General features: G+C 39.8%; 1 protein-coding gene across 1 annotated transcript in view; it reads left to right on the top strand.

Annotated features, from left to right (window-relative positions):
* DDX10 (DEAD-box helicase 10) overlaps positions 1 to 17,032 on the top strand; it is a 193,680-nt gene that overhangs the window by 125,776 nt on the left and 50,872 nt on the right. The window contains 1 exon segment of the mRNA XM_013188158.3: positions 9,466 to 9,522. Coding sequence (XP_013043612.3) covers positions 9,466 to 9,522 — 57 coding nt within the window.

Genomic DNA, 17,032 nt, shown 5'->3' with positions numbered 1-17,032 from the left:
TGTTCCAAACCCTGACCAGTTGTGAGAACTGTACACCATGGCCTCAGCTGTTAAATGTGATAGATTGGTAGCTCCAAAATATGGCACCAGTAGGTAAAGGATCGATTATTAAAAATGCAGCGTTAAAAGTTTTGATCAAACCCTGCAGGAGTTCTTTAGCATTTAAAAACAAACCAAAGAAACCAAAAACAAAAACAACAGCTTCAGACTCAGATGAACATGAAATTTTTATAGGAAATACGTTTGCCCTAGGCTATTTTAATGCTCTCAGGGCTAAATATGGAATGATGCATTACTTGTATCGAGTGAGACTATTTCATGCCTATGGGTAAGCAAATAGAAGAGGTCAGTGAAATTTAAGGCTGGTAAAACTGCTGTGCATCACCAAAACCAGGAATTTATTTCAAGTAAATCTGAGTTATTAGCTATGTAGAAATTCCTTAAGAAAAAGAAGAGAGACATTTATTGTAAAACAGAACAAAAAGCAAAAAACACTCAGAAGCTATTCAGAAATTGAAAAGCTGAAAGAAAAAAACACTAATATGATAGAATTATAGAGAGGTTTGGGTTGGAAAGGACCTTAAAGACTGTCTAATTCCAACCCCCCTGCCATGGGCAGGGACACCTCCCACCAGACCAGGTTGCCCAAAGCCCCATCCAACCTGGCCTTGAGCACCTCCAGGGATGGGGCATCCACAGCTTCTCTGGGCAACCTGTGCCAGGGCCTCACCACCATCTAAATAAAGAATTTCTTCTAATCTAAACCTACTCTCTATTAGTTTAAAGCTGTTACCGCTTGTGCTATCACTGCACCCCCTGACAAAGAGTCCCTCCCCAGCTTTCCTGTAGGCCCCCTTCAGGTACTGGCAGGCCGCTGTAAGGTCTTCCTGGAGCCTTCTCTTCTCCAGGCTGAACAACCCCAACTCCCTCAGTCTGTCTTCACAGGAGAGCTGCTCCAGCCCTCTGATCATCTTTGTGGCCTTCCTCTGGACTTGTTCTAATACTTCCATGTCCTTCTTGTGCTGGGGGCCCCAGAGCTGATGCAGGGCTCCAGGTGGGGTCTCACAAGAGCAGAGCAGGGGGGACAATCCCCTCCCTTGTCCTGCTGACCTCGCTGCTTTTGAGGCAGCCCAGGGTACAGGTGGCTTTCTGGGCTGAAAGCACACATTGCCAGCTCATGTCAAGCTTCTCGTCCACCAGCACCTCAGGTCCTTCTCAAGGATGCTCTCAATCCATTCTCTGCCGAGCCTGTATTTGTGCTTGAGTTTGCCCCATCCCAGGTGCAGGACCTTGCACTTAGCCTTGTTGAACTATGTCAAATAAATCTATTAATAACACGTGACAATAAACTGTGTATTTTTTTAATGTTGCCGTTAAACCTCTGGACAAAATAAAATGAACTCTCAACTGTAGAAAGAAGAGAGTCAAAGAAAAAGGGGCTTTCTGGGAGAAAAAAAAAAAGAACTTTCAGCTTTCAAAAGTGCAGTTCTTTGTTTTTATATCTAAAAACTATGGCTGATCCATATAAACAGAGTTTATATGTATTTTTCACATATTCCTAACCTCACCAAATAGAGAGGGCTGTTATTATTCGTTCCTTTTTTGCCTCAACTTAAGAACACAGAATGGGAATGTTAGAGTTTTGTCTTCTAATAAATGTGTTAGTGTCTTGAGGGAGAAGTAAAAAGGGTATGAATTTTTGTTTTAAAATCCAACTGTGAAAGAGGAAAAATTGAAAAGTCAGTTGCAGAGCTAAGATTCTAACTTTTCCATATATTAGAAACAGAAGCAGTTTTATATCCATGGTTTTGGCTCCTTGTTAGGCAGAGCAGTTGCCAGTTCTAATGCAGAAAAGGTAGAAGGGTGCAGTAGCTGTAACTGCTTTTTGTGTAGTTGAAAGCCAAATGATATAGTCAAACTATATGATGATTACAGATTTTCATTCCTGTAATCACTGAGATTATTAACCGTCCTCATGAACTTGATGTGTAACTGGGGGAAAAGAATGGTACTTCGCAGGAAAATTTTAAAAGCTGATCAAGAAGGCCTCTGAGCTGTGTAATACCATTAATGTTGGTTTAAAAAAGGTCTTGAAACAGCAGGAGAGTTCTGGAAGGATTTGAGAACTACCATGATAATACTTTTAAGGATAATAAGTTGGTAACTTACCCTGCTGGTAATCTACAGCAGAATAATAAAATGACTGACTTAAGTTTGCCTTAACGAAGAACTGAATGAAGGGAGTATCAATAACTAGTATGGTTTTGTGGAAAGTAAGTGTAGTAAAATGTGCATGTATGTGTAATTTTATCAGAACAGAATCTGGTTTGGTAAATAAATCTATGGAATATACTGAATTTTCTGCAAGCTTTTCACTTAAATGTTTTGATTAATAAGTTAGATTTAACAAAATTAACGTTGTGCAAATTAAAGGGACTAAAACTTCAGCAACTGCAACATCCCAAACCAGTGGCTCCTGATTAAGTAGATGTTTCTAGTGGGACTATGGGATTTGTTCTTCACGGTGTGCTATTTCAAGATTATTTTGCGGTGAAATGGAAGAAGACTTTCTTGCTAAGCTGTGCTTGAACAAAGAAAGTTGTGTTTTAAGACAGGCATGAATACAGATTTCTAGGAATAAGAAATTTGGAACATATTTTTAGGACTGAGCTCTTCTCTTAGAGATGGAGACATTGAGAGAGATTTGGGTGCATGTTCTAGCTGATCAGGTTGATGTGAACTATTGCAGTGGGATTCTTCTGGCGTGATCCCCAGCCAACCCTGAACTTGTGCAGTATTAGCTGCTCCATCTGGATGCGTGCAAGTCTGTGTGGCCTGATGGGATTCAACCCAGGGATAATACTTGAGAGCTGGCTGATGTCATCACAAGACCTCTCTCAATTATTTTTCAATGGTCTTGGGAGCCTGGGGAGGTCCCGGTTGACTTGAAGCTGGCAAATGCTGATCCAGTTTTTAAGAAAGGCAAGAAGGAAGACTCTGGCTATTACAGGCCTGCCAGTGTCACATCAGGGCCTGTTAAAAGAAGATGGAGAAGATTATTCTGGTAGTTACTGAAAAGCACTTGAAAGATAAATGCAGCCATTGGTAGTAACCAACAGGAGTTCATGAGGGGAAAGTCCTGAACTTAATTGCCTAGTTGACCAGGGGAAGTCAGTTGATGTAATCTTTTCAGAATTCAGTAAAGCTTTCGATACTGTTTCTTACAGAATCCTTCTGGACAAAATGTCTAGCATGCAGCTAGATAAATATTTAATATAATTATAGGCTGGTTGTTAGGAAAAAGTCCTTTACCAGGAGGGTGGTTGGGCACTGGAACAGGCTCCCAAGGGAAGCAGGCATGGCACCGCGACTGCTGGAGTACAGGAAGCGTTTGGACAACACTGTCTGACATAGGGTCAGATTTTTGGGTGGTCTTGTGTGGAGCCTGGAGTTGGACTTGATGGTCCTTGTGGGTCCCTTCCAACTCAGGATATTCTGTGATGCTATGAAAGGGGATGATAGAATTACTGAGCATAGAAACAAGTGACAAGTATGGTTGGGCAGATAGTGAGATCTCAGATATGTTTGTTTCTGGGATATTCAGAAAAGTAGACCTAAATGCTGAGAGACATGTGGACCTGATTTTCTCTATCTTGCAAAAGAAAGTTAGGAGGTTGCATGACTGGGATGTATCTATGTAAGTACCTGAACTTTGATTACATGGGGTCCTTCAGAGTAGTTGATAGAGGAAGAAAAGTTCCAGGGGCTAAAAATAAAGATACGTAGATCAGATTAGAAACAGCAGCTAGTTTTGAGTGACTGTGGTGTACTGTCCATCAGTGAAAGGTTTTTAAAATCTAGATAAAGTTCTTTCTAAACCAGGATATGTATTGTAATAGAAGTTAATTCAGTCCTATGTTGTGCTAGTCAGGCACATTAATCCCATCTCCTCACCTGTTTCCATAAGTCCATGAACCTGTGGTCCTTGATCTGTCCCAACTGCTCTGCAAATGATGTCCTGATAATCTGTATTTAGCAGCTGTTCAAAACCCATCATGTTGCTGACATCAGATAATAAAAGAATGTTCTGGCCCTTGTCTTTTAATGTGAGATTGCTTGTTTTTCGTCTAAAGGGGCCAAGTTAAGTTGCAGCAAATTATTTCACTGAGTTTTGGTTAAACTTCTTTATCGTGCTTAATGTTGATAGCCCCAAAAGCACATAGCTAGCTCTAAACTGTAAAGAAGATGCTATATAGGTGCAAAAGAGAGCTACAATTCAATATAAATGTAAAATAAAATATGCATACTTGACTTCACCATTGTAGACCAGACTATGTAATCAAACTGTGATGCTCTAAAACTTTATCTGACAACCTTGTGGTGCTATGATGTGAAGTTATGCCTTACAGATAGTCAGCCAGTAGCATGTATAATGAAGTATTCATATGTTGAAACAACCTTTTGTTTTCCTACGCTAGGATTTTTTTTTGTCTCTAAATTTTGTGCTATTTTTACAAGTTATGATTTATAGCTTGATAGGATAGTGATAAAATCTGGTATTCTTATTGTGGTCTGTGTTAAGTATTCCAAGAAAACCCAGACTTTGTGTAACTTTTTTTTTTCCCGTCTATGAAAACCAGTGTTAGACACTGAGTAGGTACAGATAGCTACAGGCATATCCATAGATGAACAGAATCTGTTGACAGGAAATAAATCAATATCAGATTGTTTGGTTAAACTTTGCCTCATGTGATTACTTTTTTACAACTGTCTTACAGTATGCTGTCCTTGTGTGTTCTGCATGTGCCCATATTTCTTCCTAGCAGTAGAAATGAGGAAGTGTGACATCATGTTAAAATACTCAAAATGAGTCTTTGAAAATCTATGTTCCTGGCTATGCTGAAGCATTTCCTTGTAACTTAAGGCAATACAGTTAATTTCTGGTTTTATGCACTCGTATATAATAGGGTGTCTTTATTACATGGTGATATTACTTTGGCACAGTAAAATTTACAATTTGTCCATTAGGTAATAGAAAATAAAGTCCTGGCTGGGGAAAAGTGTTTTGGCACTTGTTCAGCACGTGGTTTTTCAGGATAGCGTGCTGTATGTACTGATGCATGTGCTTGAAGTTGCACATAAATCTAAGCAGTGCCACAGTAAGATTGTTTTCCTGCATTGAAGCCTACATTAAAGCATGATGGCTATTCCTGCATCAGCAAGCAAGTTTGCAGCGTAATGTGGTTGGAGCTGAGAGCCAGACTGCGCAGTGTGAGGTGGTGGTGAGGTTACACCCGACTACCTCTTACCTGATGCTTTGAATTGAATCGCTTTGAGGGAAGCGATTGTTCTCCTCAGCATTCCTGAGATCCTATCTGGAATACTGCACCCAGTTTTGGGACTCCCAGCATGGGAAGGCATTGACAAAGCAGAGAGTTCGGCAGAAGTCACTGAGGCGGTGGTCCTGTGAGGAGAGGCTGGGGGAGTCTGGTCAGCCTGGAGCAGGGGTGGCTTTTGCGCACCTCACAGCAGCCCCCAGTGCCTCCAGAGAGGTCATCAAGGAGAGAGCCGGGCTCTACAGAGCAGGGCAGAGCAAGAGGGCCATGGGCATGAGTTGAAGCAAGAGGTGCAGCTTGGGGCGAAGTAGAAACCTTTTCTGTGTGAGGACAGTCAGGCAGAGGCATGGGTTGCCTGGAGATGTTCTGCAGTCTCCATCCTTGGGATTTTAACCCAAAGTGATGAAGCCCTGAGCAGCATGGTCTGACCTCAGAGATGACGCTGGTGTGAGCAGGAGGCTGGACCAGGCTGGGCAGAGGCCTCCTGATGTGTCCCTCAGCCTGAATGATCCTGTGAATGCCCAGCACTGGTTGGAGTATGTAAGCTGTGCTCCTGGAGACTGCCTCGTAGCGTGAAGCAAAACGTAAGTGGGGCTGATGAGGGTGTTACTTTTTGAAACACACTCCTAATTCCAACCAAGTGCTAATGTAGATGCACTCTATATGAAATTCGGTTTTGTTTTTCATTGACAAGGAACCAAGTCTTACCAAAAAAAAAAGGTCCTGGTAACACCTCTCTTTCCTGTTGTTGTTTTGTACTCCTGATTTCAGTCTCTGCACCTATGAGACCTTTTGTCTCTTTAGAGACTTACATATATTATGCCGTCCAGCATACTGCTCTGCTCTGGCATTATGTCAATCTTCTGCTTTCATAGCTGTCGTTCCAGTGCTCTGTTGTAAATCCCTTGAGCAGGAACTTCAACTGTTACTCTATTGGTTTAAGCCTGTGGCTGTAGTTAAGACACTGTCTTTTCATATACCATAGAAACTTTCTATCTAAAATTTTCTGTTCTATCCAATTTAAAAACAGCTTTATCCTGCTTTGTAATATCTGGTGAGTTATTTTCTAGCTCAGAAGTAAAGTTTGAAAAGGGATCACAGTTTTAGCAGAAAAATAAGAGAGCAATGGTGACCTGAAAGAGCAAAGAATGCCCAACTGAAGCATTTAGAAAAAGGGTGGGAGACAGTGGAAAACTTCAGTAAAAGCATTAGAAAAGCGTAAGTAAAAATGATCAAATGAATACAGATTTGACTTGGAAGAGAAGGAATAATATCTCCCTCTGGAATATGGTGACATCCTGTCTAATATCCTTTTACCTTTGCTGAAGTCTGCATTACTGGTCTTTCTGCTTGGAGCAAGTTAATTCATTGAGTGTTTCCAACTTTTTTCCCCTTCTCTCTTTTCTCTTTCATAAAGGTACCTGGCTCATACTTGAAAGAAAAAGCATTTACTCCTGTCTTTCATATTATTGGCATTCAGAAAGAAGCCAGGTCTTCATTCTTTGTGCCACTGTATATTTAAACACAGCAGTGTTCATCCCAATGAACTGGCTTTATCTCTTCTTTCCTTTGTCCATTTATTGTCAATCAGGGAGCTATTTCAGTCTGTTACCTGTTCTTGTTTTAATTAGGTTGGCAGGGACCTTTAAATATAAGTCACGTAAAGTTGGTGGTAAAGGTTGCAGTGTTTTAATGATGAACGTTTTGGCAATTTGAAAGGTGTTCTGCAATCAGTTTAATATAGCCGATACATATTGGCAAATAAATAAAATCAGTTTGATTTAAGATGCAGGAAATTATGATCATGGAAAAAAAAAAAAAAAAAAAGAACAAACTGTTTTGAGGTGCTGGAAAATTGTTTTATGTTTTGTTTTTTTTTTCTTTTTTTTTCTTTTTTTTTTTTTTTCCAGCATACGTCTGTGCTGCTAGGTGATTTGTCTGTCTTGGGGACTGAGGGTTAAGCGATGCAGCGGGCTTGTGCTCAGGATTTGTGGGTCTCGTTTGTTGCAGAGCACTCTGACTGTGTCCACAGCAGGTAGCATTTGGTCCCAGGGGCTTCTTTTGGCTCACATGCCCTTAAATATAATTGTTATTTTTCCTTGCTTTTTTTGTGTTTTAAAATACCTGAAATAATACGAGAGCTGTGTTAGATCTGACTCCAGTGATGTCTTTGGTTTGTTTTATGGCATGTGTTGAATGCCCTGGCGTGTAGGTCTGGAGGTGCTGAGGTGTTGGTGTGCAAAGCTGTCAGGAACAGCACTGGAGAACTGTGCAAAGCAGAGAGACACAGACGTCATGCAGTTTTGTCCCTGCCTTCCTTTGGGGATGAACTCGATCTGTTCAGTTTTGATTTGGAGAGGAAAGGTTGATTTACTCAACGTTTGAAAGAAAACCAACATTTCTGTAGTTTGGGTAGTTGGGAGGATAGAAACTGGCACATACCAGACAGAAGTCTCAGAAGAAGTTGAATTTAGACACCGTTTTTGAAAATCGTGGCAGCTGTGTTCTTCTTTTCCCATCTCTGCACATGAACCACACTGCTTTTCCAAGCAGCTTTGTGTGGTAGCTTCCAATACGCCTTGGTAAAACTGGGGCTAGTGCTGGAAAATTGAAATTGGCTTGGCAGTAGAGTTATGTGGCAGAGTAATAAGCCTTTGTCAGTCCTCAGCTGAAAAGACTGCAGCAAAAATATCTGCTAGAGACTCAACAGCACCAGCAGGAATGTCTGTTGGGAATTAATAGTGCAGCAATAAGGCATGGGAAAAGAGGATGAAGGCTGACCAACAGAAAAATGGGACAGAGGGACCTGAATGTTTTGCGTCGGTGTCCCTTACCCCACGGTCTCTGTGCAGTCGTAGCTTTGATACTGTCATCCCCAGCTAGCACTGACATTGTCATCTGTGCTTTTCCTGACCAGATCACCTTACTCATTAATTTTATGGTGACTCTTCTTTCATTGTGATGATATGGCACCAGGACAGTTGGAGCTTTCTCGTTATTCCCCAAAGTGATCTGAAATGTGACCGCATGCCATGAAATGGTCTTGAGTGTCCTCCATGCTGAGGTGTTGTTCTGGGACTGATGGTAAAGGGTTTTTATGTGGACTTGGTTCTAGATGTGCTGATGCTAGGGACAGCTTATGTTGCATAAAGAAACAGAGAGCATTGCATTGCATCGGCTTTTTTATGCTGGCATTAAAAAGTTTGAATAACCAGTCATTAGCATTGCTAAGACAAATGAAAAATAGGGAGTGGTGTGCTTTTCTCACTGATGGGTGCCCTAGTCTGAATTCTGTCCTTACCTCATGAAACCAATAACTGAAAGGATGTTAAATTGCAAGGACCTGACGGAGTGTAACATAATCTTTAAGATGGTTTAAAAATAAGCAAATCTCAGTAACAACAACAACAAACAACCAAGGCAATTAATAACAATTACATTAAAGATCTTGGCTACTTTTGGATGTTCAAATATCTGGCTGGCAGCTCTGAATGAATTTTATCATTGCTTTTCACTCATTTTCACATAGCAGAATTCCTTTGGTGGAGGCAGCTTGATGTTCTTAGGGCTTCTGAATCGATATGCGATTACTAATAAAAACTCTGCAGTAGCATTTACTTCATAATGGAGATATGAAAGCTAGGGAGAATATGGTTTAGCTTTCATTCTCCAGTGGCTTTAGCAGTTTAGAAGTTAGGGAAATGATCATTTTTGCTTGTTAAATAAATTGGGTTTCATATTAAAACAGGGACGAATAAGGAAACTGATTTCTTGGTGTGATTTTTAACTAACCTGTTACAGACAGGTTCTAACTTTCTGTCAAAGTACTAATTAACTGTCAAAATGCCTAGTTGCATCATTTTTTTTAAGAGTAACAAGTCTCAGTGAAGATGAAATGTAAGTTTGAACCATTCTTATAGTTCTGATTTCCTTTAAAGATCAAGAATTATAAATAATATCTCAATCAGATCTTTTATATCATTTTTCATCAGTAATGTGTAGGATGAATTCCACCTGTATATTAGATGTGCATTAAACATCTCGGTGTCTGAATTTTAATCTTAAAATATTAGAAGAAAAACATACCAGGAATTTGTTTTAAAACTGTGGATCTTCTTATTTGTTCTAGGAGAAAAGGCTAAAAGAAAAAGCAGCAAGGAGAGAAGCCAGGAATAAGAACGCCGAGGTAAGGATTATTATTTTCTTATTTCTGATCGAGTGAATGATTGTGGTTTTGAAATTGTTTTTTAATTACTGCATTCCTTTCTATAATAAAGAGGGTTTGATTAATGACTTTTTCCGGATATTTTCTTTTTACTTATCTTTTGTCATTCCCTCGCTGTGATGTGGTTGTAATGGTTTATTACGGAAAGGTACTGAGTAGGGTTAATAAGTAATATATAGATGGAAGCCTTTTGGAATTTTAACCACTTTATTTTGTATATCAGGTGAGTTGCCATTTCAGCTGCAGTGCTGATGCCATTTTCTTTTCCTCTGAGTACTTGGACGTGTTTATAACTTGCTGCAGTATTGCAGGCAGTAAGGTTTTTGGTGAAATCTCATTTCAACTTGTTTCTGCGGAACCTTTTCTTTAAGCTGCAATTACTTACACTGAAGTTTATTCCTGCCTCTTGTTAGGCCCAAACCCTTTGCTCCCCTTTTTCATATGTGTTTAACTGTTCTAGTTTTCCATATTCCGTGTTTTTGAGGAACTGGGGTTTCATTCAGCTGCAGTGATTTTCCAGAATATAGACAGGGGAATGTGTGTCATTTCTCACAGTGCATCTCCTATGCTATACAAGAATAGTTGCTGTTTGTTCTCAGCAGTTAGCAAGTATCTTACTCCCTTAGGAAATTGGATAATGTTCTGTTTTTTTTTTTGAAGCTGACCATGCATTGGGAAACCTGAGAATAGGAAGGTACTTCCTACTGTAGTTCTGAAGTGGAAAGTAATTACAGTTTAAGATGGAATGCCTAGTTATACTAAGTATTAATTATGATTTTGTCTTCAGAGTGGCAAGCTATGAGAGCCACTGGCATCATGACTCCCCAGTCAAGCAGTAGAAAATTTCTGTATGTAATTGAATGTATAGAGATGCATAGTTTTAATATATTCAGCAAGCATTGTAGGAAAATTATCGAATGAGTGATTAACAAATGTCTTAATATAGGGAGAAAACACTGATCAGATCAGGCTGCATCGCATTTGTAAATATTTGGCTCCTAGTTCACTTCACCTCTTTTTCAGGAATAAAAAGCCCTATGTCACATTACTCAGCAGCTGGAGAAATAAGCCCAGTCCTCTTAAAAGGCTCTGCTTACTGATGTACTTCCCCTATCCTATTCTTTGGTAATCAAACGAATCTCTCTGCTGATGGGAAAGGACTGATCTGTCTGTGCTCTGTGTGAGCGTGCACATGTGTACAGGATGGGTTACGTGCAGAGTCACCCCCCAAAAATTGTGTAAGGTAAAAAGACAATTTGTGTAAGGTAAAAAAGACAAATTTTCTCTCCTCTTTCCAACACCGGCACATTGAATGCTGCCTGGCAGACTTTCTAGTCCTTTTGCAGTGTGCAAGTGGCACACGCTTTCTGTGAGGGTGCCAGTTGCGTAAACCTGCCACTACTTGGACTTCATTTTACTCCTCAAGTGCTTAGCTCACTCTGTGCAAGAAGAGGCAAGCCTCAGAAGCTGACATAATCCTCTTTGAAAACTGCTGGGCTTTTTGTTTTGTTTAGAGGCTATTTTTGCCAAAACTCTGTGCAATCGGGTCCTGTCACTTTCTGTGGGGCTCATTTGAAGGGAGGATGCTTCCACTGGGAAAGGCTGTGACAGCTTGGAGCTGGGCACTGCAGTCCTGGACATGCAAGGGAGCAGTAGGCGATAGATAAAGGTGGCGGTTTCAGGCTGTGAGGTGTCTGAGGAATTAATTAAGAACACTCCCTGCTTCACAAAAGCTTATGGATGAAGCTATAGCAGCTGAAGCTCTCCATAGTCTGTGTGGGATATGACTCCAGTAGCTCCTATGAGACACCCAGGGGAAAAAAAAAAAAAAAAATACAACAAAGGAAAACAGTAAAACAGAGAAACTACTGAAACAGAAACTAGTTTAGCAAACATACGCTGCCTAAATCAGGAGTTCAGAAACCTTCACATTTTCACTAGTGCTTTCAGAGTATGGCTTGTGACCCACTTGCTCTGCCATACAAAATTCCTTTGTCAATTAATAGGGTTTTGTTAAAAGAGAATAGAATATGGAAAACCAAAAAGCAGCAAAGGTATTTTTAGCTATATAATAATGCAGTTCGGCAGCTGGAGAAAAGGACTAGATCAACAGTTCTGAACAGTCAGTTGCTTCAAAGCAGCTGGGGTCGTAAATTGTTGTTCCACTTCTTCTACCCGCTTCATTCCTGTTTGTTTTATTAACTGCTTCTGTCATATGATAAACTCTGGGTTACAGAGAATTATTTATTGTCTTTCTGTAGTACCAAGCCCACAGGGTCTGACATGACCAAAACTGCTATTTATTTTTCCATTTTAAATATTACATAATAATTCATCAATGACAACTTCTGTATCTCTGCTTTGGTGTCATTTGCACCTTTTGTCCTGACGTTTCTTGTGCTGTTTTGCTGATTGTGCAGTGCCTAGTATGGTAAATCTTAATGTATGCTGGCTTTCTTTCCAAAAGGAAAATGAAAATGGAATCTATTTGCAACAGCTTACAGTTAGTTCATTTTCACCCTTTAACCTATACATCTGTGGGATTTTATCTTTCATCATTATTTTAGCCTTAATTTAATCCTAGTTTCTTTGGTTATGATATTCTTAGTTTTAGGATTTCTCTGGCTTAGGATTTTTCATCCATTTCATGTGCTGGGAATCTTGACTTACTGACACTTTTCATTTACTCTGCCTATGCTCTTTTCACTCGTTGCCTATTTTTGTTTAATAACAGCCTTCCTTCAGCTTTATAGCCCCAGATTGTTCTGGGGAGAAGGGGAATATCTCAATTTTTTCCCTTCATTTCAAAGTGCAGGAGTTTTCATGCCTTTCATGAGCACGACTCTTCTGTCTGTATGCCAACAAAGAGGGAAGGTCACAGGAGAGATGGGCCTTATGATTTTTCTCCTGGTGTCACAGGAGCCTACAGCAATTGCAGGGAAGGTTTTCCCCAACCTTTGTTGTACTGGGATGGGCTCTGCAACTGGAATTTAATAACCAATTCTGGCGTACTCTACTAAGTGTCCTGGAACAGGGGCTTAGAGGAGTAGTTAGCCGCAGTGTTATTGACTCCACCTTGGAGAAATCCCTCATGCAATAAATAAACCAGGTAAGAAGTAAGGGCTCTTAAAGAACACTTTGGAGAAAGTATTCCTTGGAATTTATTGCCATTAATTGAATTTGAGTGTAAAGGTATGTGAAATCGGATAAAAGATGTCTTCTATTTATATTAAAGAGGAATTGGAAATAGGTTTAGTGTTTTTTTTTCCCCCTATCAATAGATATTTATTTTTCCCCCAGTGTAGGCAAATTGGATGAGATATTAACAAATGCAGTGTTTCAAGATTGAAAAAAGCAGGTGTTTATCTTTAGTTGGTACTGATAAAATTGCAGTCCTTGAACCCTTGAACAAGTCTGGATACTGTTTGCTGTGGTTTGCTCTTGAAAATGGTCTAGAGAAAATTGAGTAATCATGTTGTCTTTTGATGGGCAAGTAAAGCAGTGTGCGGAAGAAGCAGAAGCACAGGCTGACGGCCGCTGACCTGGGGCCTGGCCATAGCATGTCTCTGTGCCTGAGCAGCCCCATGTGGCTGGCACTTACTGGCCCCGAATTACCCCTTCCCTTCTAGGCTTCAGCTGGTGTTTACTGGTCCTTACTGTGCAAGCAGCTGTTAGCTGCAGTTTAGCTGAATATGACTGTAGTTTTCATTTAGTGAGTTTACTGTTCTGCTATTGTGCCTTAAAACAGTGTTGATGTGTTAAGGAAACTTCCTCGCTTCATAATTCTTGCTTTTAAGAAAATTATTTTTGTAGGAAAGGCATTTTCTAGAAGCAGCTGTACAGCTCTGTGGGACTAAGGGCAGGGAGCAGACCAGGAGTCAGGATAAGGTGATGTTTCCAGCTCCAGCACTGATGTTCTTTGTGATCCTCAGCAGCCAACACCCAACATCATGCAAAAACAATGCAAACTAGCCCCTGAAGGACTGCATCAGCATCTGCTAGAAAGAGCTGGGACAGCATCTGTAAGCAGTGCCAGGAGGAGAAACTTGCTCAGTCATGACAGTTGGGTGGATCACTTCAGCCACTGGCAATCCTGTAGCAGTTACAGAATGAAAAGTACTAAGCATTAAAATAAAAATAAAGCTACACAACTTAGCTGCCTTCCTGTACCTGTCATCTTGAACTTACTGGTGTTGAGTCACTCTGAGAGCAGTCTACCCAAGCACTTCATGTTTTAAGAGTTTACACTGTACGTTGTGTAAACTGGTTGTTTAGGGATTGTCATCTCACCAGTTGCTTAATACAATTTTTGACAGCGTTGACAGTTTGGTGGTGAGTGGTGGTATTAACTTCTGCTCATGTTTGACCCTCAACTCGTGCCATGTTGCTTGGATAAGATGATCAGTGTATCAAAGCTCTATATTTTATGGCTTTATACTACACGAGCTTATTTTTCTCTGTGTTACTGGATCAGTCACTTTATTCATTATTCTCCTAGAGTCATTCTCTTAAGACTGTCAACACTACAGAAAACTGATTGTGTTGCATGATGTAAAAGTAATATAGCTCTCCTAGGTAATTCACAAGTCATTCATGTTCACTGATATGAGTTACTTGACATATAACAGGATGCACACTTGTGGTTGAATTTGCACCGTGCTAATGTCCAAAACTGAAAAAGGAGTGTCTGAAAGACTAGAGGCTGTTTATCCCAACATTTGTAAGAAAAGTGTTGCCTACTTAAACCTAGGGAAAACCAGCCTGAGCACGAGAGGGATTTTCTGTTTTAGAAAAGAATGAGGAAGACAAATCATTGTAATACAGTTGAGGTTGGGGATTGTTATCAGGCAGGAAAGCTGATGTCCTCTGAGTACAGAGAGAGATCCAAGTACTCAGTCTTCAGAGGCAGTTTTTCATAGGAATGAATTCTTGCTGAATAATTTTAGAGCATTACAAGATGAACAGCAAAATCAGGATAATAAGTATGCTTTAACATTTCTGATATCCTCTCTTCTTCCCCTGTTCTTCCTCAATGTGTTTTGGTACTCTGACAAGAGTTAGCACTCCTGTATGAGTTTTTACATATTTTATTAAATGTATTCTTAGTACACTTTATATATAATCTAAAATTTTCTCAGAGTTGCAATGAAGTTAGGAATCTTGGTACTCTGTTATGAAGGGATGTATGTGAGCACATCTACAAAATACACCTGGGTGAGCAGGAAGCATATACTTAAAAGATAAAACCAAGACAGATTAAAGCACTGATATCTGCATGTATCACATCACTGCAAGGTATAATCCTCAGTATAGCATTCTGTTTTCTGCTCCTTATGCCATGCTCTGTTGAGATGTTAACCGGAAAACAACTTTAAAACCCTATTTTCTTTTACTCTTCAGTACCCTCCATGGGATTTGTGATAAACTGGCTGAAGGTAGCTCAAGAGATCTTTGTGCCAGGTAGCAAAGGGACAGAACTGGATCTCTTGGGAACCTATTGCCAATAATCCTGTGGGAGAAATACAATTTTCAAGATACGATGAAAATTCGACATCCATTGTATGTCATTCCTGGGGTTACTGGAAATGACTTCTATTACCTGAGAGCTTGGCTTCTGCCTTGATTTTTCCTTTTCCTTGAGAATTTAGCCCACAGCCTTGTCAGTAGGCTGGAGACTCCAGATGTGCTGCAGATGTGAACAGTAGTTTCCTTGTGGAAAGGGGTGTGTGGGACTGAAGGAGAGGAATTTGGTCCATGCCTCCTGTGAGTACAGGTTCCCAAATCCCTTTGACCAGTTTATCCCTACGTGTTCTTGGGAAAGTCTTGTGGGATACCCTGCATTGTGATGGGTAGCTGGTTAATGGTAAAGGTGCTTTGGTTCTGGGTCACCTCTCATGACCTGGTGGATGGTGTTGAGGAACCATTGCTTTAGCTCCCTGCGACTTCTAGAAGTGGAGCAGGGTTTCAGGGTTAGATCCTTCTGGTGGACTGCAGGATGTAGACGTTGTTTATTTTGCTCATAGAAGACCTCAGGAGAGGGTTATCATGGCCCAGTAAAGCCTCAAGACAGGCTATGGCTTATCACTGCTGCTTGATAGTTGCAAAAGATTTGCTGAGTCCTCAGCAATCATTGCTCTTGATTCTGCAAACCACAAAGAGAAACAAACAAACATAAAAATAGAACAATGAGAATTCTGTAGCTGAATGATAATTCAGCTACAAAATGTTCCAGTATGTCTTGTGTGGAGAGTGTACAACTGAAATTACTCTGAGAGTTAGCTCCCTTTTATTAAGTCATACTTAAAACAATTTAATTAACCTCGGTTTAGAAGTAGATCTGGTCTCTCCTGCATTCTGTACACATAAAAAAACCAAAACTGTAAGTAGCTGTATTTATTACCATTTTGGTTTTGTAATGTTTTGTATTTTCATGAGAAGCTCTGTGGATGAACAGAAATTTGGAAAATTAATATTGTAACCTTCTAGTTCAGTAATTTCAAACAGTTTTTTTTTCTTTTTTGAGGCAGAATCTCAATTTCAGGTTCAAGTTGTTAAAAGGAAATAAAGAAATAAGTGATTCTGAACTATCTGTATTCTGAAATAATTTTAAAAATAAACATATTCTACAATATTTAAGTTCATATTTGAAAAAGGCTATTATGCCTGTATGGAAATGTCAACTATATTTTGCTTACTGAAAATATCATGTTGATGATTCCAGCTAACATAGACTTACTTTACTTTAAGTAAAGCTGTAATAAGTCCTGCCTTTTCTGCCAATAAAAATATATGATTAAATTAGCTTTTATGTATTGTAGCCCTGAACATATGAGAAGGAAGGATTCTTATGGATTGATTTGCAGTTATGCACACTGCTGCGAACCTTATCATTGCAGCCACCAGCACATGGGGAGTTTTAAAGATGTTTATAAGTGACCATTTATAATAATTGGGCATAGCCACAGCAATTGAATTTTGTGAGTATGAAATTCACAACTCTTATTTTTAATCATATGTGGTATGTAATGACAGCCCAGTGCTCTACACGCAGTAAGCTGATGATTTGCCAGTTATTGAGGTGATTTCTTCCCAGTCTTTGGCAGAAGCATAGCTTTGGGTGGACGTGGACCTTTCACATGCCTGAAGACCCAGAAGGTCTGCTGCAGTAAGGCAGATGCACAGTGCTTCAAAACAAATGCATTTCCATTACAGTGCCTGACACATGTATACTCTGTGTTTGTGTTTGCTTTCAAATTTATGGTAATCAGAGGTATGGTAATGCTTTTTTTGTTAATTAATTTTTGGTTGCAGTTTTGAGAGTGGTTTTGATGCAAGATGTGATACAGGTTTGTGATCACAGAGGCGCAGGAGAGGTGTCCCTTATCTCTGCAGTATTAGGGAGGACAAAAGTTATTGTCTTTATTGTTAAGTGACTTTCTTAAATTTCTAGTATAATTCTGAAGAAATTTCA

Source organism: Anser cygnoides, chromosome 1 (assembly GCF_040182565.1).
Source record: "Anser cygnoides isolate HZ-2024a breed goose chromosome 1, Taihu_goose_T2T_genome, whole genome shotgun sequence".
In the NCBI taxonomy this organism is placed as follows: Eukaryota; Metazoa; Chordata; class Aves; order Anseriformes; family Anatidae; genus Anser; species Anser cygnoides.
The sequence above is the reverse complement of the archived record's forward strand: the minus strand, read 5'-3'. Positions and strand labels throughout refer to the sequence as shown.